This window comes from Pithys albifrons, chromosome 7, assembly GCF_047495875.1.
Source record: "Pithys albifrons albifrons isolate INPA30051 chromosome 7, PitAlb_v1, whole genome shotgun sequence".
Classification (NCBI taxonomy): domain Eukaryota; kingdom Metazoa; phylum Chordata; class Aves; order Passeriformes; family Thamnophilidae; genus Pithys; species Pithys albifrons.
Genome location: NC_092464.1, coordinates 33,945,462 through 33,968,015, shown reverse-complemented (window position 1 = coordinate 33,968,015; position 22,554 = coordinate 33,945,462). Strand labels below are relative to the sequence as shown.

At 40.9% G+C, this 22,554-nt stretch overlaps 1 protein-coding gene across 6 annotated transcripts in view; it reads right to left on the bottom strand.

Moving 5' to 3' along the window:
* Positions 1-17,950: 17,950 nt before the first annotated feature.
* SNX10 (sorting nexin 10) overlaps positions 17,951-22,554 on the bottom strand; it is a 36,973-nt gene continuing 32,369 nt past the window's right edge. For all 6 annotated transcript variants that reach the window (XM_071560970.1, XM_071560972.1, XM_071560971.1 and 3 more), the window contains 2 exons: positions 21,207-21,422; positions 17,951-20,767 (listed from right to left, as the gene is read on the bottom strand). In XM_071560970.1, coding sequence (XP_071417071.1) covers positions 20,689-20,767; positions 21,207-21,422 — 295 coding nt within the window. In that variant the 3' untranslated portion in view covers positions 17,951-20,688. The remainder of the gene's footprint in view (positions 20,768-21,206; positions 21,423-22,554) is intronic.

Here is a 22,554-nt window from a genome sequence, read left to right as displayed (position 1 = left end):
TTGTGAATCATTTACAGTGCATCATGCCAATTTATACTCAGGAAGCCTTTAAACTGCAGGTTGGTGCATTTAGAGTAGCCCTGTATACTGGAAATACTTGTAGGCTAAGTGTTGTACTGTAAACGTTAAGTTCACTTTCTTAAATAAATTTCAGTTTGCTCAAAAAGAAGCTCCTGAAGGCATATGAATTCCAGTGGCACAATGATGCATCATGCCATGAAAATTTGGAGCATATTGGAATTCTGGAGAATTTTTTAAAATCTCATTGTAGGAACAAAGGCCAAAAAATGCTGCTGCTGAAACCTTTATGGTTTTGACCCTCTTGTAAGTTTTTAAAAATGCTTGAACCAGTCTTTTTAGTATACTGCTTACAAAATAAATTAATCCCAAAGGCCTCCTGTGCTAAAGGATCATTGATCATTTTCATAAGAACACAGAAAGTATCCTTTTCTGCAAATAATGAATGAGCTGCTGATCCAAAAATGAGACTATTGAAGCAGCTAAATATTTACCAGGGTGATGAATTTTTTTAAATTGTCTTCAGTTTCACAGTGTATATTTGACAGCCTGCAGATGCATTATCTACCTAGTGGCATCTCTCCATCAAGCCTAGAAGCTATGATCTGCTCCTGCAGATTATGACCACAAGTGGGTCCAGTTGCTGAAAGCAGCGAAAAGGAAGCCTTCCTTTTAAGTATCCAACCCTCCAGCCTTCATCCTGGTATGAATCACTGTCACTCCATTGACTTCAGTAGGTTTGTGCCAATTAACACCAGCTGACAGCCCAGCCCTATATTTAGTAAAAGCTAGTTTCCAAGGCTAATGCAGTTGAGTCAAACTTTTTGCTTACCAGGCAGCCTTGCCACAGGGAATTTTTAAATATTTTAACCCCCAAATGTATGTAAAATTTACCAAAGGCCACTTCTGACTGCCTTTTTATTTATGATCCTGTGATTTCTTTGATGAGGACAAGGTATGTCTGCAAGTCCCTTTGCCAAGTCCCCTCGACACTGGTGAATACAAGTGCTGTGTACCACTTGGTTGCTGCCTCTCTTCCAGCTGCAAGCACAGTTTGGATCGTGCTCTGCCACTCCACAGCAAAAGGGCACAGTAGGCATGCCAACCATGAACATGCCACCTCACCTGGAGAATCTACTGGCATGTGAAGACTTTGTCTTTTGTTTGACCGCAACAAAATGTCCCCAGTGTTCAAGCTGGGTTAATATGGTGCCTTTGGGAGCTTTCCCTGCAAAGTCGGCAGGACTGCTGCTGCAGGCTTGCTGCAGGCAGGGCCATGGCATGGCTGTCCGAGGCACTGGCTACTCATCATCAGTCAGCCTGTGACAATCCGTGTGTGCAGGCAGCACGGTGCACACAGGTCAGAGCGGGAGTGCGGGCAGCAGTGTGCAGGCAGCTGAAGCTGCCTGTTCCCTGACTTGGAAACAAAAGCTCTTGACAGGGGCAAGAGTGCAAGCACAGTCGGGGGAACCAGCGAAGCAGTAATCCAGAGAGTCAGTGGATCAGCTGTGGGGATGGGAGGAGAGCGGGAGCAGAGGGCGGTGGCAAGGAGGGGGGAGAGCTGGCAGGTCTATTTGAATATCAGGCTCTGCCACACTCGAGGCTCCACTGACAACTTCATTACCTACACATATAAAAATGACTGCAGGGTAATGCAAATGGCTTTTGCGCTGTACACTTGCCTGCATTCTTCTTGCTGGCTGCAGGCTGAAAAGACCTGGCAATGGAGCCTGGAGGCAGACGAGCTTTTGTCCAATTTAATAGGATATCTCTTCAAAGCATAATCCTACCCTCCCACTCCCCATGCATTATGGAGTCCAGTGACCTGGCTCTTCAGGCATGAGGAGAGAAGGGGGGCTGTCTCTGGCTTGACCTCATCTGTCAATCACAGAAGAAAGAAAGCAGGGGGAGAAGGAGGGAGGGATGCCTATCTATCTATAAGAAATTTCTAATGAATGTTAAGCAAATTTTCTACAGCCTGACATGGTGATCTAATTAATATTATAGAAATGTCGACGGAATATCATTCTGCAGATAGGATTTATCACCTTGAACTGCTGTATAACTGATGGTGAAGGAATAGGCACCCCCGCCCCCCCTGATGCTGATTAAATTAGACATAAGCATCAATATGTTACTTATTGGAGAATAGAATTCTGTGCTATTACTCTTCAGTTAATCAGAGAACTGTATCTTTTTTTAAAAGATATCAGACTCACAGTTCTGCTTGTGTGATAAAACAGATGAATGGTTTGACTATGCAACACACACTGTGTGGGGGAAAAACTCAAAAAGAAATCCTACCTAAAGCAGGCTGAAAGGTCTTGCAATGACTTTGTGAAAGCTCATCCTGAATCCACCCAAAATTTGAAATGGCATTGATTCAGATGAAAGGAGCAGGAATATAATATTATTTCCCCTTTATTGAGCATGAAGAGACTCTTGGGGAGGAGGTCTGTCATTTATAATGCCCAAGATGTTTGGAGACAAGTCTTTTCCTGCTACACAAGATGCACTCAAGCCTTATTCCCTGGAGCAAGGGCACCTGAGAGTGCCTGAGAGCACTGGACTGCAGCACAGTTTTGCTGCCTCTTTACTGAACAGTCACAACCCACTAGGCTCTGGCATTTACCTGCCTACAAAAATCTCAAAATACAGAGTAAGCCTTAAGGTCTTGTGAGGAATTTTATCCTAATAGTTTGTTGTTAGGGGACTCTCATGTGTGAGCAGCAAGTCCTCTTTCTGTAGCAGTACCTAACACCTGAAGTTGGTGGAGGTTTTTTCTTAGACTTCCCTTTGTTCAGCCTTTATCATCCTTTCTCAAATGATGTGTGCAGAAAACTCTTCTTGTAGCCACTTTGTTCAGTGCTGAATGATCAGAGCACCTCAGCACTGGAACACCACCAATAATAATACTTGTGGTTGAAATAATTGACTTTTCCTTTCTGTGTTTAATGACTAGGAATCATCATACCAAAAAAAAAAAAAAGCGCAAGTGGGGCATGATGCTTGGTCTCATTATGTTTTGCAATGACCTGGCTATGAAAGAAGGTAGAGCTGCACAAGAATGTGTAACTAGGTAAGAAGGGATGAGTCTAAGCATACAAAAATTGTGACAGAATATCAGGAAACATTTCCTCACAGTGAGGCCTTCAATTGTGTAATGGTCACCCCAGGGAAGTGATAGAAGTCTTGGCACTTGAGTAATTTAAAATTAGAGTGGGAAAAGCACAGGGGAATATCCTGTTGGGAGCAATCCTGTATTGATAGTTGAATAGGCAGAGTCACCTAATTGGTCTTTTCAGGCAGAAGTGGGAGTCTGTGATGATTGATCTGTCCCTTAGGCATTAGGTTGCAGAATGACCATTTTGCATCACTAAATGCCTGTTCCCGATTTTCTGGTTGGACAGTTTAATGCATTTCTAAGCTTGACTAGCAGAGATGAATATTGTTGCATCCTATATTGGGCATAAAAATGTTAAGCTTGAAAGAAGCTCTTACGGCAGATAAGAGGATTTGTGATTCTGATCCAAAATGTTGTGATTAAAATCTAACAGCGTGATACAAAATTTAACGAATGGCTGTCAGCATCCTTTTGCTCAGGGTTCCATTTCACAATCCGTTTAATTTTGCATTGCTACCAGCAGTAGCAACCCTGCCGCTTCACAATGCTGCAACTGCTGCCTTCCCATCTTCTTTCTCCTTTGCGCCAGCACTAGAGACTGTGGGGATGCATGGTCAGCTAGAGCTCTAAAAATGAAAAGGTAGCCTACAACACCTCCCAAAGACTTGTGTTCAGCCAAATCAGCTCTCAAAGCAGCTGCCCGCTGTGCTATGTGGATGCTGAGGCCAGCACAAGTGAGGGATATGGATATACAGCTATACAGCTTCAGGTTGGGGGCTTTCAGTGACAGCCCAATCTTAAATCAGCCTCTGCTGATCAGCAAATCCAGTCTTCTTTATTTTAATGTTTTGGAGAAATAGGGCACAGCCAGCATAAGCACTTTGCTGTGGTTGCGTGGTCGGTCTCCAAGAGCTTCAGCTACCTTAGGGTCATCGTGTGATGATGTTCCCTTTAAGATCCTGAGTAGAAGTCACATGCAGCACAGATGCATAATGTGGGATTCAGCTCATCTCATTTAGCAGCTTAAAAGTTAGGCTTCCAGTATCAGCCTTCTGTAGCCCAAGAAGAGAGCTGATGTCTCTAGAGAATGATTCACCTCCTGTATCCTGGGCTTAGCCTCAAGCACCAGATTCAGGCTGCGATGAATCTCAATGAGTGTGGAGAGAGCCCAGATGACTAATTCAGACTAGAAGTCTAATTTTCCACAGCAAAAGTGAGCTGGGGTGAATGCCTATCCTTGGATACAGCGAATTAGCCCATGAAGCACTTGTAATAATGATAAGCTTCAAAATGATATTGAAATATTGTTTTAAATATACATTTAGCAATCAAATCTTCTTTCAGAGAGTGAGCTCTAAAAAGTGCCTTTTGGGATTGAGAAATGTTCTTTGTGGTCCCAAAATGACAGTTCTCTGTCTCAAACAGGTGTTTTCATCTCTCTCAGACATATTTCTCAGACCCCAGAAGGAATAAACTCACAGATTAATTTTGTTTGTTTTTTTATTAATGAGAACCATTTTTCCCTTAATCTGCAAAAAGCAGAAACAACTTGATAGCAAACTAAGGCAAAGGCGTAGTAAGAGTGACATGGGCCATAGTCCCATTGTTAAAGCCTATTAGTTTGCCTCATACTCTTCTGTCCAGGCACAGCCACACAGCTCCTTGCTCAGGTCACTGTCCTTGGCATTAATGTTTGTGACTGTGTGGATCAAATCACCCATGGCCCAAGAAGTACTCAGATGCAGCACTCCACTCGAAATAGATCGTCTCATGGTTGTTACACCAGGCTACAAACTTGGGCTGCTAAAACCTGAGCTTTTCTAATATGTGTATATTATAGGCAGACATGCACGGTGGTGTCAAGATTGTGGCTGTGTGACTTCTGCTAATGCAGGAGATGACACACAACACAAGCAAACACACGCTGCATTGCCCACCATTTTGTGCTGCCTTGTCCTAGCCCCCTGACAAATGTAGACTCGTATATGCACTTGTAAATAAGCATTCATTCATCACTCTCAGTCCTTAAAATACCAGGAGATAAGTACAGTGCAGTTCATCTCTTTTAAACACATAGGAACTCCCGTGTCCTAAGGAAAGCAAGACTGGGGTTTAACACTGGCTTTAAATTACACAAAGCTGCAAAACCCCTCTACTTTGACAGCTGTCTGTTTGCAGAGTGACGACAAAGTGCACCTTCTCAGCATAACTTAAAGACTGCTCTTATTACACATTTACAGCAGAGATAAGGAAAATATATAATGATTTACTAACATTCCAGAATGATAAAGTGCAATAAGAGAGGAATGATAACTTTCCTTTTCAGCAACTGCTCTAACCTACACTAATGAGTAGACTGTTAGGAATTTTCTTCACTTAGCATTTCTCATTATTAATAAATTTTGCACTGACAACTGTAAAGTGAACACTTTGGATTTATGCACCTAACCTAATTACATATGCTGCATGTACGCATTTCATTATTTACTTGACAGATTCATTCCTTGATACCATAAATAATTAAAGAAGGATCAAATATTAACAATCAGATACATGTTAATTCTCCTCAAATCTGAGGAAACAAACACATTTTATTTTTCCATTCAATAAAAATGAAATAAAATTCTTTCTTTGGAAGGATTTAAAAAAATAGGTAAAGTTCTTGAGTGTCATTTTGATTTTGCACAGAGCGAAAATTAAAATGTCCAGCTGCTCTCCAGTCCCTTTACAGAAACTCATATAGCAATTTTAATAAGTATAAAAGGTTAGTAATTACTTTTTGACAGTTTCTAAATGAAGCATTTTCGTTTTCAGTTTGTCAGACAATCTCAGAGCAAGTTGACTTCAAATGTAAAGCCTGATCCTGTCCCCATGAATGTCAACAACAAATTTCTACTGAACTGCAGGTAAGACAGCATCCATCCCATTATTTCCTATGTGTTAGTGATTCATCTTTTTCCATACTGGAAACCCAAACTTGCCCTCTATAACTATAACCCAAACTATAACAACCACCTATCACCTATCAGCTGAGTAAGAGCCTGGTCCTGCTCACTGGGGAGAGCTGGCAGTGCCCAGGGGTAGCCAAGAGCCCAGTGTTGCCACCACCTCCTGCATTCAGGTCTGTTGTAAATAAAAGGTGAAATTCTGCTCCTGCTCCTTTCTGCCGCTGTGTGACAACCTCTCTGGAAGCATCCTACAATGGTTTTGGTGGGGTTTTCTGTAGAAAGTGTCATGCAGCAGGAACCAGGCAAAACAAAAAACCACGTGGCCCTTCCTATACCAGCAATGGCTGGGGGGTGAGAGCTGCCAGACAGCCCCGGGAACTGTTCTGGGCCTCCAGAGTGAGGGCTCTTCTCAGAAGAGTTACTGCTTAAGCTTTGAGTTATAATTAAATCTGCAGGCAAATTATTTGTGACGGAAAGCTGCTCCCAGTCACAAAACCGTACAAACTGTCTTGCCTGCTGTGCAGTTTAAATTGATGGTTAAATATTTTTCTACACATTATTCAATATCTCCATTTGATCAAAAATATTCTCCAATTTGAACAAATTTACTTTTGGATATCACATCCCACAATTTTATCATTTTAAAGGTGTTAAAAATTCATAGATTGCCACATTATTCATCATGCAAGATTAATGCCAGCCTGACAGGTTTTGCAAAGATGTGGCTTTTTTTTTCTAAGTGCATATACCATATCTGTATGAGATGTACTATGGTTGTTGAATATTGATTATTCACATCTCCTTTCTTATTTCTGATGCTAAAGAGAGAATATTAGGGTGTGATTGTCAGGGTTAGCATCTCTCTGACCTACACATGTACTATTAATAATTTATGAGTTGATTTGAAATAGATCTCTGTGAAATGAGCTGGCAATAAGCAGGGCTGTCTAAGATGACAAAGATTCAGAACAGGCCAACTCATGTACAATAGCTTTCTGGTTTCAATCTAAAAACAAAATGAAACAAAAATGCACTGTGGCTTACACAGTAGTTAGGGATTTATTATTTGAATACACCAAGCAATATCACTGTTCCATGTTAAAAGTTTTGTCTGGATGATACAGTTGATATATTAGTCGAACTTTCTAAAGTATTATGCTTGTTCAGCTGTATAAATATATATATATGATGCATGAATAAGCAATAAAAAGTATGGCAATCTGTTAGTCAAGCTGATGAGCATCTCCTTACAAATACAGAGCCAGCTCACAGACTCCTAATTCCATTTAAGAGTTGTCTCCCTGAACCTAAAGATGATAAAAATAACAAAGGTCAAGACCTGCAAATGCAGTGGCTGGATTGTCTTGAACATCTAACGGGACCTCTTCAAAGATTAACATCATGGGGTTTTTTTACTTTAAAAGCCTTCTTTTTTTGCAGTTTGCTTCTTAATTTAGAATGCAGACCTACTTATGTCCACAGCCTTACTGAGGATGCCCAGATTGCATTTAAGGCATGTCCTCAGGAGCAGACCTGGAAAAGACAGCCTGGCCTCTATCACTGACACCAGGCACCTCCTGGTAAGGTGCCTCTGGCAGAGCTGCATCCTAACAGATCTGCCCATGGACAGGAGGGTGTACCCTGGCAAGGGGCAGTGGGAGCACAGTGACCCACCAGAGCAGTGCAGGAGTTAGCCACGCTCTAGGACCTCTCAGCACAGGCTTAAGTGCAATGGCAGCAAGTGAGTCACAGCTAGAAAACCACAGCTGACTGCTTTTCAAAAGGCACTGCTAGCAATTGTGTAAACTGAGTCTCTGCCAGCTCCCCCAGAAGAAACACGTCTAGTAAACTTCAGGCCTCATCACCTGACACTGGGCTTCTCTACAGCTATGTTCTTTTCTTGACTCCTGGACTAGGTGTGTTTGTTACTCACTGATGAGGTGTATTTCTGGCTTCCTTGTAACCTGCACTGCCATGATCCTGAGCCCTTAACCTGCATAGAAATATGGCATATAATAGTGGGGATTTTTAAAATACGATGCAAATCAAATGGTGAAAGCAAAAGTCTAGCTGACTCTGAACAGGAAGGAGATTGTTACTTAAACCGTAAACAGTCAAGAGTTAGGCATAGGGAAACTAGTTAATACAATTCCAAAATAAAGATGTTCAACCAAGGAAATTACATTAAATAGCACAAGGAAGAGCAGCACAGACCAGCATGTCAGAGTCACAGGGGTATTGCAGTGACACAGAGACAATGAAATGGGATGACACCAGCTCTTCTCAGTGGAAGAGTTTTCTACATCCGTCTCCTGGGAGTTTTGCTACACATCCACTGTAGGAAACCTTTCCACCAAAAGTGGCAGCAAGCCTTTTGGAAATCTTATTAATATTCTTCCTCGGTGCTGTAAAGTATGCTGCAGACAAAGACATGACAGTTGCCTTACCATTAGCAAGGGAAGAGCAGGGGGCTAACACTGCTGCTGACATACTCCAGTAAAACTGCACTGCTGGCATCTTGGAACAAGAAATGAATCAGGAGGGGGAATTGACTCATAAGCCCAAGCCCAGCCAGCAGCCGAAGTGGTTATTTATTATTTGTGGTAAGGAGTACCGAACACATGCTTCCCAGACAAATCGTAGAGCAAGGTCCTTGCCCTGAAGAACATACAATTTATGGAGCTGACCCTGTGAGATGCTGTGGGCCCTCTCGGGAAGAGCGCAGCAATTTCATCTCAGGATCATTTTGACACATCTTGGGAGGTCTCGCCTCTCTTGATAACACAAATGGTTCTTTTGACCCCAGGGGATGACTTCTGTAAGTGAGGATAGTTTGGTTGTTAATCTGTGACTTGAGAGAAGTAAAATCTTTTATCTGTCTGCAGGGTTTGTGCATGTGCACAGTATTAACACCTGCCTGACTGAGAGAGAATCTCTAACTTGTCAGATCTATCAGGGGAGCTGCAAAGCATCCTGCATTCAAGTGACAGAGTTCAGCACATGTCTATCAGCAGACCCCAAAGCATCATTTCCTGGGAGGACATGTGGGCAGGGCAAAACCACATCAAAGTGGTGCAAACATGAATGAGCAGGAGAAGTGATTCACCTGCTCCTGACATCCCTGACACCCCACAGCCAAAGTAGTCTCCCTTAGTTATGGCAGGGCAGTTTCAGCTAGGGGTTCCTCCTTGCGTTCCTGGCTATGGCAGATGGAGAAATAGAGAACTATTGGAGGATCCTTTGAGGTCTCCTTCTTGAGTGTTATGGGTTTAGCTAGGCCTAAATTTAGGCTTTAATTTCCAGAGCAGGCCTTAGATTATCAGCTGACTCGAGCTGGGTCAGGCAGCTGACAACTGATTCCTACTGGCCAGTGGAATTCCATACCATATTCTGACATCACCTCAAGTATAAATATAGTAGAGTAAGAGGAGTTCTCTCAGTTCCCATCATGGCCGAGGCAGAAACGGGACACGCTGCTGCTGTCCTGGTGTGCTGGGCCTTGCAGCTGCTGCGCTGCTATGTCGCATTTGTTTGAGCTCAGGGAAGTAAACATTTTATTGTTATTCTCTCTCTCTTTTCCTTGCTGGGTATCTTTGAGGTTCTTTATGGATCCAGAGTGATGGGATCTGTTTTGGGGGAGGTAGAGGATTGTTGTTATATCTAACTTTTGTAGGTGTGTGTTATGTTGCCATTTACTTTTAACTTTCACTTTTCTGTATAAATATATAAACCTGTTTTAAGTTTTACAGTGTTTTTTTCCCTTTTCTAGGCAGGATGCAGGGAACTCTTACTCTGTGTGTTTGGTTAGTTGGCATTTTGCCAGCTCAACCAAACACATTCAGTTATTCCTACATGGGAATTTGGGCACTGCCTGAAATTTCAGAGCATGCTAAAGTTGATGGTTATGAACCAGTGCAAGCACATCACCACCACTACCATGGACTGACACAGAAAAATACCAAGCACTCAGTTCTCAGACCAGCAAAATTCTTTCTGAAATCCCAAGCCCTGAAGTAGCCCAGAATACTCTTCTTACAGGATGCAACACATCAGGGCACATCCAGCTCATCAATGAGTTTGCTATCTTCAGAAGGAAACATAAGCCTCATCTTTTTACAATGGTTCCAACATTATCCAGGAACAAGGAGGGACAAACTAAACCAAGGAATTTCCTAATGGCTCTCTTCTGTGGGAAAGAGGAAAGATAACATTGTACTTCTGGCTTTTGGAAAGGACAAGAACTTTCTTATTTACAGGCAGTGGCCTGTGCTGATAAATGTGTTGTAGGAAACCATTGTGATGAGTAAGGAACAAAGTGGGAGGGAAGAACCAGTAAAGCTCCAGCACAGCACAATGCCCTGTCCTTGGCACAGTCTTCATCTCCTTCTCAGAAGTAATCATCACTTTCTACAAACAATACAGAATTAAGGATAAGCTTGCAGAGCCTTCTGGTGAAGTGGTTCAGTCACCAACCACCCCAAGAAAAAGATCTGGTCAGAAATCAAAATATGAACCTTAGAAGATTCTGCATGATTTTAATTAAATGGATTATTGTAACCTAGAGAATTATATTTACCTATAATGCTTCTGTTTTAAGTCAAATTTTGAGACTTCTTTTACTTATGAAAGGCAAGATCATACATCCCATCAGCAAAATAAATTCACACCATGAGGGGGTCTGCTGGAATCAACTGAACAGGCAAAACAACTTTGGCAAGGGAAGTTCGCTCATTCATATAAATGGTCTTTACTCACACTAGCAGTCCCAAATTGTTTTAATAAGTACTGTCATGGATGGATAAGTAAAGACTGGAAGGTCTGTCCAAAATCAATCTTTCCTATACTTTTTAGTCAACATCAGCTCTGCTTCTTTCAGTCCAGTTCCAATGTTAACACCATCTGATGTCAACAAGACCACAGCACTTCTGCAACTGTTCCTCAGATAAAATACTGTCAGTGCTGCTTATTTAACCAAGCTAAACAAGGTACCCTAATTACCTCTCTCTTCTCACCTTCTGTTTTTTTTTTAATTAGTGAGAAGAGCGAGTAACTCTCTTTTTCCAAAACAGACATAAATCTCTGTTCTGAACGCTGTAACCCAAAAGATAATAAGCTAAAAATTTTCAGGTGCAACATATGCCAGAGGGAGTTTGATTTCCAGGCGCCAGAGGGCACAGTACTTGCAAATAAGAAAAAAGTGCCTTTCAGGTGTTTTAAGTCAAACATTAGAAACTGGGACCTCTCTGCTACTTCTTAGAAGTGCTTCATTGCTGATAGCTGGGGTGAGATCTTCACAAGGAGCATAGCACTTTGTCCCTCTCAGCAGGTAAAGCAGTGAAGCTCAGCAGCAGGAGGAACATTGTTCCTCCCTTATCTGCAAGAGATGCCCAGTACATCATTGTAGTCACCTCACTGTTCCTCAGTTTCCTCAGCTGTAAAATAGTAGATCCTGTTTATTTTAAGACTGAATTAATTCCTTATCACAAAAGGCTTTGAGACTCTGGACAGGAAAGCTTTATCATAAACACAGACAAATTATTAACTTCCTATATCCAGCCCATGATGTGCTGACTCTGGTGCCAAGGAGGAGCTTTGACTTCCCAGAAAATTTCAAACCATCCAGGAGCCAAACTTGCTTTTAGATTTCCTTTTGTGTGTCACCAAATTGGCAGCATTTTTATGGGTAGACAGTCATATCCCACCTCCTCTCACACTGCCTTAGATTACCAGAAGCAGTAAGAGCTTCAGGTCTTTCAGAGAGCAGAAAATAGTAATAAAATAGGAAATTCATAATAACTGCACTTAAAAAGCATTTCTTGCCATGTAATAAGAAGCTATCCTATTGCTATGAACAGGTTACTCTTCCAATGAAGTTATTTCTTGGGACTAAGTGCTACTGTCCCAAGGTGAACGTTTACATGGTTACTTTTCTGTCATAGGACCAGGTCTCCCAAGGCTCTTGCACATCAGGAGAGTGATGGGCTTCTTCAGGGAATGACACAGAGCAACTAAATTTGTTTGGGAACCAAGCTCCCTAGGCCAATGTTAGCTTCTGAGTAAAGCTCTCCTCTCATTTTTAGTGCCTCAGTGTCATAATTCAACACAGAAAGCCTTCAAATGACTATTGGAAGTAAAACAGATGCAAATGGGAACACAGCAACACTGGACCTTATGGGTACACTCTTGTCCAAAACTGAGGTCTCCAGTTAAAGCCCAATTTCACAGGATAAGTGCTGGGTCCAGACCAAGTTATATGTTACTACCTGACAGTCATTGCCTTCAATAAAAGTAAGAACTGGGTCAAACCAGCATTTACTCTGACTCAGCCTGCTCTCAAGCAGGGGCCACCAGCAAATGCTGAAAGTAGGCTGCAGGTGCAAGACAAGGAATAGGGTGATGTTTCTTCCCTCCTGGGACACCCTCCCAGCTCTCAATCTCACACTGGCTGTTTTCATCCCCACACAGTGATAAATACACAAGTCCAAAAACCTCCAAGAAATGATCATCTATCCAGAAAAACACAGCTCAGGGAGTGAGCTGCTAAAATACATTGGGATGCAGGCCCAAGTGAGAAGCGTTCTCAGAAGAATGCAGGGCTGCATTTTCAAGTTTCTGACACCCTCATCTGATTCAGGCTTCTAAGCAGCTTGGCCACCTGTGGCGGCAGACTGGCTTTTCCTTGCAGAAACCTCTTAAGAATGTATTGCTTAAATGGAAATAAAACAGAATTAAGATTCCTAACTCTCAGCTTGGACGTGTGACTTCAGAAAAACCACACGTACTCCCCTTCTGAAGCACAAGGAAATACTGTTCTTTTGAAACAGTTTTCATTAACTGTTTAAATGACAGGAAATAAGAACCTATGAGAGGTCTCAAAACTGGAAATACATGGCATTTTAAAAGCACGAGCATACAAAAAAGAAAGGATATACTTCATAGTCCACTTTATCATCACTATTATTGATCATTTAGGCCAGGTTGGATGGGGCTTTGAGCAAGCTGGTCTAGTGGAAGGTGTCCCTGCCCATGGTAGGGGTGTTGGAGCTAGATGATCTTTAATGTCGTTTCCAACCCAACCCGTTCTGTGATCCTGTGATACCATGCATTGAAGACTCGTGACTTAACGTAAGCAAAATTACACCAAAAATAGGCAATAAATCCAAAACAACATCTACTACCTATTGTATTTCAGAAACAAAAAATTAATTTCACAGAATCACAGACTATTCTGAGTTGGAAGGGACCCACAAGGATCATCGAGTCTTTCCACTATATTTGAAAATAACTGTATCAAAATGTTCTCTATTTCAAACCAGGTATTTTTCTCTTTTCAGGAAGAAATTAACTAGCACATTTAAAAGGCCACCTATTGTTTCAAACAAGAATGTAATTTTTAATCTGAGTGCCTTTCAGAAGACAGACAGATTTTTTTCACCCTCAGCATAAGCAGCATAAAGTTTTAACCATTGAGTACAACTGAACTAGCACTTGCTACTTCTCAACCACTTTTACTGTGAAATTTACATATAGGATTTGCACGTAAACTAAAAGAGGCCTCTGGTATTGCTGTAAGTTACAAAATATCTGAAGAAAATATGGTTTTGTTCAGAAGGCTTAACTGTTTTTTTTAATTCTGTATTCAGTTTTCTGTATCATGTTTTTGCTTTCTTTTCTGATTAACTACAAAAAAATAAAAATAGTGTAAGAATCTGACAAAATACTCATCTCAGCTGATGACTGTTTTCTTACCTACAAGCAAAAAAAAAAAAAAAAAAGAAGGGGAAGACTATACTAGTAATTTTGCAAACACTCAAAATCATGGGAGTCATAGAAAAGTTCTACCACTAAGGAATGTTTTAAATAAAACTATGGGAAGAAAACAGAAAAAAATGGAGATACTTGTAATTACAGCATCCATTTAAACTTTACAATGTATTTTATTGCTGTTTGAAATAACTAAGCTCAGGCATATGCTGGCACATTTAATGTGGAAACTAGCTGTGCCTGATAAAAATTTTGACAAGAGGAACATTTGAGCAAAACCTATAGCTGCAACAGTACGTGAGTGGATTGCTGCTCCTGATCATTAAAAAAAGCAAAGGTAAAATGAGTAAGACAATAGTTGAGTTTGGTGTACCATCATAAAAGATAAATTGTTCTTGCCTTCGGGAAAATTTGTGATAGTTGACATGTGTGAAAATTTTTTAATTTATCAGGAGACAGTAAGACAAAATATATTTTTTGAAGGCACACAATCGAGTTGTGATCTATTGGTCTGGATTGTTGGGGGTTTTTTTCTTTTAAATCAAGGAGATTAAAGCTATGATCCGTATTATTAGCTGACAACTACAAGAGCAATGTAAAGCCTATGATGGAGCTTGATCTATGTGCCCAAGTAAGACACAGTAGCCCTTTTTCAAAGAGTTTACATTGTGGTAAGGACAGGACTCCAGCACCAAGTGCTTAACTCTGGGGAGATTCCCAAATTTAGGACTGAATGCCCCACTTTGAGTATTGGGATTTATGTAATCATTACAATACAATGATGGACAACAAGACAAATGTATATGTACATGGTCAAAGATGTCTAGAGGATTCAAGTCACACAGGCCTTATTTGTTGTGTTTTACTCTAAATCTGCATTTGCCTTTACAGTTGTTGCAAAAAATTGTGGGTTTACCATTCATACCCCTGTTTTATGTCTTTTCCCTTCTCCCCACAGGAGCAAATGGTGGATCTAAACAATTGTGAAGGGGAAATGAACAACTACCAAATGGCATAAAGAAAAGAAACAATGAGAAAAGGAAAAACACCCCTCCATCTCCACATGGCATTTATCACGAGAGCAGGTAAACACTTAGCATGTAGAAATATGATGATGCATTATGAAAACCTTTTAATGTCATTGCTAACAACTGTATTCACTACCAGGGCAGTCATTAACAGGTTGCCAGGAGAGAAAATAAAAGCTCCTAGACTGTTTCCATACAGTCTGCACTCAATGTCATTATTATTACATCAATGCCAAGAAATGATAATGGGATGAGGGCCCTCCCCAGCCAGGCACCGTGAAAAATGGTACTGAGAGGTTGTCACAAACCAGCAGAAAAAGGGAGTTTTCTTACACTTGTCTTTGTACCTGGGAAGTTGAGGCATATTATGTGCAGAGACACCCTTGCCATGGCTGCATGGAGGCCTGTCCTTGTCCCTGGACCTGGTTCTTACCCACCCTGAGCATCCTTTTCCCCACTGCAGGGGGTTTCACAGTCCAGGCTGAAAGACAGGTACCTCCCAGTCCTATCTTCCCCAGGATCGCGACACCCCTATCCCTAAATCCCTCCTCTTGGCAGCCCAGACCCTATTCCCAGAACCTGGGACCTTGTAGCCCCAGGTGCTTGGTGTCTCCCAGGAGACCCCATTTGAAGGTCTGCCTGAGAAGCAGCAAGGCCCATGCTGATGCTACAGATCTCTCCTTTAGGCATTTTCCCTTTCTACCACCCCAGGGCTGCCTTTGTGGCATTTTCATTGCCATGAAGCTAGGAAAACCCAATTCTGGTGCCTGTGCTCTCCAGGATACCTCCCTCCCCTCCTCTACTCCATACATGAATACATTTCTTTCTTTTTTCTTTTGGTATTTATTTTTTTCTCTTTACCATTACCCCTTTAATGGAGAGCAGGACTGCTGATTACAAAAGAGGCAGTTTGACTTGAGCAATAGGTCTTCTTCACTAATCCTCACTGTCATGGAAATTCCAGCTGCTACAAGAATAAGAGGCTCAATCCATATTTGCCAGCTCTAATATGAAATCTGTCAGGGCCCAAATTAATGAGTTCCAAATTCCTTACATCACGATAACAGGTTAAGACTGGTCAATTAATTACATAAATCCTTCCCGATTCATTGTGCATTTTCAGGCGAGATTGTGTCTTACATAACTGGGTGACACAGGGCCTTTTGGCTCTTGCTGTTTCACAGAAAGGCATCCATTTAAGAGCAGCGTGCCTGCCACCGAGGCAGGCAAATGTCACGCCTTACCTCTGCGCTGAGCCCTAATTGCTTTTGTACGGAACCGTAAATAAATAAATAAACAACATGTAAAATGTATTTTAACAACATAGCAGAGACGTGGAGGGCAGGTCCAGCCCCCCACCCCTACCCCGGCTGCGCCCCATCCCCGGCGCGGTGGGCAACTCCCTTGTTCCGCAGGGGTGTGGAGCTGCGCGGCCGCGGGAGGCACTCGGGGATGGGGAGCTGAGAGGCTGGTGGGGAGCAGAAAACCCCGAGAAATAAAGGCACAAGGCTCGGCCGCCCCCGCGGAGCGCCGCGGGCACGGAGCGCGCACCCGGCGCGGGGCCGCCCCTCCGGCCGCGCTCCGCTGGCGCACAGCGCCCCCCGGTGCCCGTGCGGGGGCGCAGCCGCCCGCCTGCCGCGGGGCGGGGAGGGGAGGGCGCGGGGCTCCCCCCGCACCCCGTGTTGCCACGGGCTGCGGTTGCCACGAGTTACCGAAGGGAGGCTGGGCCGCGCCGCTCCCCGACGAGCGGGCGCGGGGCGGAGCGGAGCGGAGCGGGGCGGAGAGCACGGCGACCCCAGGTAAGGCTCTCGCCCGCAGCGCGCCGTGGCCCCGGGGCGAGGCAGGGCAGAGCGCGAGAAAGCGCCGGGCCCGGGCGGAGCGGGGAGTGCGATCTGGGATGCTGCCTTCCTGCCTTTCTCCCTTTTTTCGCCTGTTGGGTTTTTTCCCCCTTCCCTCCATTTTTAAGTCCTACCCCGCGCTCGCCGCTTGCACGGCGGCAGAGCCTGCGGGCAGCGCCGCCGCTGCCGCCCCGCGGGGCCCCTCGCATCCGCCGGTGCAGATCCCGCGGGGCCGCCCGCATCCCGCCGGTGCAGATCCCGCGGGGCCGCCCGCATCCCGCCGGTGCAGATCCCGCGGGGCCCCTCGCCTCCCGCCGGTGCAGATCCCGCGGGCGCCCCGCAAGCGAAACCCGCGGCGTTCGAGCCCAAAGGCGAAAGGTCCATTTCCATTTTACAAGGCCACTTGATTTCTAAGGAGGTTTTGTTCCAGAAGGCAAAGGAGCGACTTAAACCGTTACAGAGCATTTTTAGCGCCGAAGAAAATAATTGTGTCTTTCCTAAAGCGTTTAGGCCTTTCGTGAAAAGTATCAGCCTGAGACTGGAAATTATTATTTACATTTTTGCCACACAGTAAATGCTAGAGAAGAAAGGCAAAGCCCCCAGTCTTTAGCCCTACGCCTAGTCCTGCAATTACAGGGAGACGACACAGGAGCGTGCAAGGTTTAGTGTTTTGACTTTATCTGTACCATGTAATTTATAACAGAGCAAGTCACAAACATTGTGTTTTAATAATTAATAATAATTATGAAAATTTAAATATTCCTCGGGAAAAAAAATCAGTGTATCGTTTCAAAAAAAGATGTGGACACTGAAGTTTGCAGTGCAGCATTTAGAGTATAATTTTTCCTCAATGCTTATAGAACTACATTGCTATTTAAACAAATTTCATTCCAAATACACCATCTTTCTCATTTTTCTGGCAGTTTTTTGTTATTCTTTTTGTAGAAAACATAAATAAGTGAAAACCTAAATACAACCGTGTGTGTATACACAGTGTGGGTATATATATATCTACACACATATATACACGGTATATATATAAACTGTATATACCTAGATACACTGTATATACAGATGTGTGTGTGTGTGTGTGTGTGTGTGTGTGTGTGTATACAGATATTACAAAAATAACTGAAAAGTAAATAACACGTAGTAAGTCGTAAGGTCATTAGGGTATTGATGTTGAAATAAAGGACACCTCACTGGCAGATTAAAACATGAGCTAGAAAGTAGTAACTTGTTTTATTTAATTACTTAAAAGCTTTTAAGAAATCATCATAAAAATGAGCATATAAAGTTCCAAGCAAAAGATAAAGCACAGCTCTTGAATGCAGAATTACTGCAATTAGAGAGAATGTAATCTGATTACTATTTCTAACTTATAAATTAGATATTAGCCTGTTTGAAAAAAATCCCAACAACCTAGTAGGAAATGTCAGCACTATTCAAAACTAAAAAATGAGAATCAAAATACCAGTGATCAACTGATCAAACTGCATACCAGTGTTGAAAATCACCAAATCATTGAAGTCACAAATGACATTAATTTTTTTCATTTAAATATGTAACAGTTACAATTAACATTCCAAATGAAACAAAATATCTTAAAGCATTTATATGCAGTTACATATAGCTGATACAGAAAGAGGACATATTAGAGAGCACGGAATACTCTTCCTCACCTTTTAATACAAAAAAATTCCAGTAATACTCGCTACCCAAGCAACATTCAAAAGGTAAATATTTAAACAAATTTCTATCGAAGCTGAGAAGAAAGTTCTGTTATAGTAGTCAGGATTTTTTATCAAGGTGATGAAGAAAATAACAGAAAAACAATAGAGCTATTAGAAAACAAATACGTTTTTCAGAAACATCTTTATTTGAAAAGTACTCACTGACATATAGATAAGCTCGTAGAATTAAAAAAAAAAAAAATTAAAAAACAACCACAAAGGCTTTCCAAACCTTGTGTTTCTGTAATTTTTTTCATATATTGAAGGTGTCCTTGGTAGGCTAAAATTGTAAAGTGCTTTAACAGTTTAGCTCAATCTTTTGAAACAAAAGAAAACCGCACATTCTGTTAAATAAAAACATTAATATCCTTCTCAGACAATATTCCAGTTTGTTTTTATATCCTTTGCCTTTTTAAAATAAATTTGCTAAAACATTTTTCTTGTAATGTACCAACTTGTTAAAAAAAACAAACGAGAAGTCAAGTAATCAAAATCTCTGCCTGGTAATAACAGCTAATTTTAACCTACTTTTAGTGATAACTTGTTGCTTTAATTAAATGTTATCACTTTTACATTAAAATAGTGTTGCTGCTAACTCACACACAAGCTGAAAAAGTGAATAGATACACTTGTGCAATTCAGTAAGACCAAGGGAAAAGAAACACAGATAGTGCTGCCATCAACAAAATACAGTGTCTTAAAGGAGTTACGAAGAGATGATATTCTGAAGGCTATTAAAACATGTTTCTAAAATGACACAGATTCCCATCTAGATGCTTACAAAAAGCATATCCACACATGTCTGTGCTACCCCTTATTAGCTGGCCATTTAATAATCTATTATTTCTGTAATTCACAGGTTTTAAATGCTCCTTTTTTGAAAGTAACCACAGAATTATAAAAAAAACTCACCCCAACTAAACCAATACCCCCCTCCCTCCCTGTATTTATATCCATCTCTAGGCCAGTAACTACAGCAGTGAAGTTAATGGAACCTTTGCTAGGGTGATCAGACCCCCTAGCTCTTTTTAATAGCAGTTAAATGTCAAATATAAATACAACACCAGTGAAACATACTCCTTTGACAGAATCTGGGACAAGACACTACACAGCTGCTGTGAACAATAAAGAGCAAAATTGACGTTTAATCAAAATAAGTGTTGGTGGTTACGAAGTTTTATTCAGGCCTGCCTTTTGTTTGTGAAAACGTCAATATTCCAACATGTTAACTACAGACACAAAGAAATATGCAGCTCCTGTTACTCCCAAAGAGTGGAGAGGGCCACATCCGTGCAGCATGTTACAGCTATGTGATTATCATCACCTCGGAGAGGGAGATACCCTCCCTTTCAGCTGCTAAACTAAAACACCTCTCCTGGCATCTTCAAATATAGGTGCCAAAAGAAAAATATATTGGGTGAAATCCTGGCCTTAGTGAGATCAATGCAAAATTCAGCCATTGGTTTCAATGGGCCTTATCCAGGATTTTCACTGGGAATCAGTATCCATAATTCCCTGGGAACTGAGAACCTCAAGCAAGACTAAAAATGATGTAATCTTTATTTATATTTCTAAACTACTAAGTGACCACACAAGAATTTTTGCCTAGTACTCACACATGATAAAACCAGGCTTTCTGTAAGCACTACAGAAAGACCATGGGAATATGTATTTATATCTCACATTGTCAGCAGCAAATAGGTTGTACAAATGTTGTTTTGCTGATGTTGCTGAGCTACTTTAAAAAGTGAGTACCTTGGTGGGGTGTGTAATTTCATCACCAGTGTCAAATGACTTCTAAAGATGAAACGTCTCTGCTGCAAATTACAAAAAGATGCTTTGAATACGTTTAATATGATATACCAACTTTTAAGCTGAGGAACCACGTTATCTTTATTTTTCTGATCCAAGACATGCACTCACTGAGGGAAATATTTTAACTGCTATGTATGTGAGAGAGAAGAGTGACTTACACAATACTGAGATTTTAATAGTCATAAAAACCTAAATAGTTAACATGTAGACCTGAATCAAGACACACATATAAAAAACAATCAACAAAAGTATAGTATGAAGATCTGTTTTGAATATTTTATAAGGACATATGGTTGTATTGATGACGGGTCTTTTAGGTATGCAATACCAGACAGCCCTGTTTACATGGTACATACAACTAGTAAACAAAGCAGAAACTGCTTTGTACTGTCCTTAAGATAGCAATACAGGAATGATTTTTCATGATTCTTCAGAAGCTGGGCTTGCTTTACATCCACATGAAATGCTGTCATCACTAGGTCTGAGCCTGGAGGATGAACTGCAGAAAAGGGGAGAAGGGGGGAGAAAAAAAAATAAAAGGAGGAAATTGGTTTTCACAACACACTCAAAGCCTGAGTAACAGAGGAGAACTTTAATTATCTCTAGTCACAAAGAGAGACAGGAAATTTGGACTTTTAATTAGCCATTTGGAGTGCAGTTGGATATTTTTTTAGCAAGATAATTTAAACGCGAATAATTCAAGTCTGACTAAATGAAATTCACATAATCAGAATGCAGATAATTGAATTTCCACTGCATTCATTAATTCAGTGTGGAGGTGTGTGTGAAGACTTCTATGATGAGCTGTCACAGCTCAATAAAATCTCAGTCAATTAATTTTTTCATTATCTTAGTATTACATCAACAAAAAAAGTGAAGCATGCGCATGTGTATGTATGGATATATAACCTCAGAAAGTAAGGAAACACAGAAATCACCTCTCTGAATTAGAGTCTGCATCATTTTTCCCTTTTTTTCTCTCTTCATCTTCTATAGGAAAACGTCTGTTCAAAGAGGCGAACTCATGAATCGCATCAGCAACAGAGTATCTGGTCTGTCCAGACACACAAGCCTCCATATCTTCTGGGCTTAGCTGAGTCTGTAAGAAGAGGTGAAGTCTACTATCGGAAAGCAGTAATGCATCTTGTAGGATCCTGGAAACAGAAAGGCAAATATTTATAAATAAGCTGCACACACACAAAAACACACAAACACACACACATACACATATTCTAAAGTGTTTTCTCAGAACAAATTCTAAATGATGTCCTGCTTCTAAGTTTTCAGATGAATCCTAAATCAGTAACAGAAGGTAATGAACATATTAAAATGATTAGGTGTGTGTTGCTTTCTAACTACATTATTTGGAATTTTAGGTGAGTAAAAACATGAAGCTAATAGTTAGGCACATCTGCTATTAGAATAACTTCAAGGACATTTTTTCCATTTAACCATCTGTTATTACCACATGGATCAATTAATGATTTTTAGGCAATTGGAGGCATATACTCTTACAAAAATTTTGTCTCTCTTTTCAATTTTTTTTTAACAGCCAAACTTTTATAAAAGTTACAAGTCATCAGTTTGTTTGTTGGAGTAAAGAAGTGTGGAGAGAGATATTGTGTAAACAGAACAGAATTCACACATGTCCAATATCAGGATTTTGGAATACCTGTGAACAACAGAGTCAACACTAGACAAAATTATTTACGCTTTTGAGTATATTTAAGCTAGAATGAAAATGTTAACACCAATTTTAATTTACTAACAAACAGTTTTTATGGACTCTTAAATTTTATTTCATTCCAGTTATTATTTTCAAAAATCCATTTTAATATTTGGTTCATATAGATCTGAAATTAAGTCTCCAAATAAATCTGTCAGGTGTATTTACTTATATCACATGATAATAAACAAAATACAATCCATTCCACTAACACAGAGATTTGCAGTTACTTTTTCAAGGCCTCAGATTTGAGGATCATTATCACTATTTTGAAGAAAAAGACATGCAGCTCTTCTTCAACATTTCTTTACAGAAGGAATTCTTTAATACGCAAATCCTATAATGATTAACGAAAGAGTTCTTTTATATGTGCATGTAATTTTACTCATGTAATAAAGACATCAGAGCCTATGACTATGCCAAACAGTGCTCCACAGAAAATTACTAAAATATCTTTAAACAACTCAAAACTATTAAGAATCATTTAGGTTACAGTTTTTACCCAAAAAAGTCATTGCTGTGCAATAAGAAACAAGAGATGACATTAATGTAACAACTAG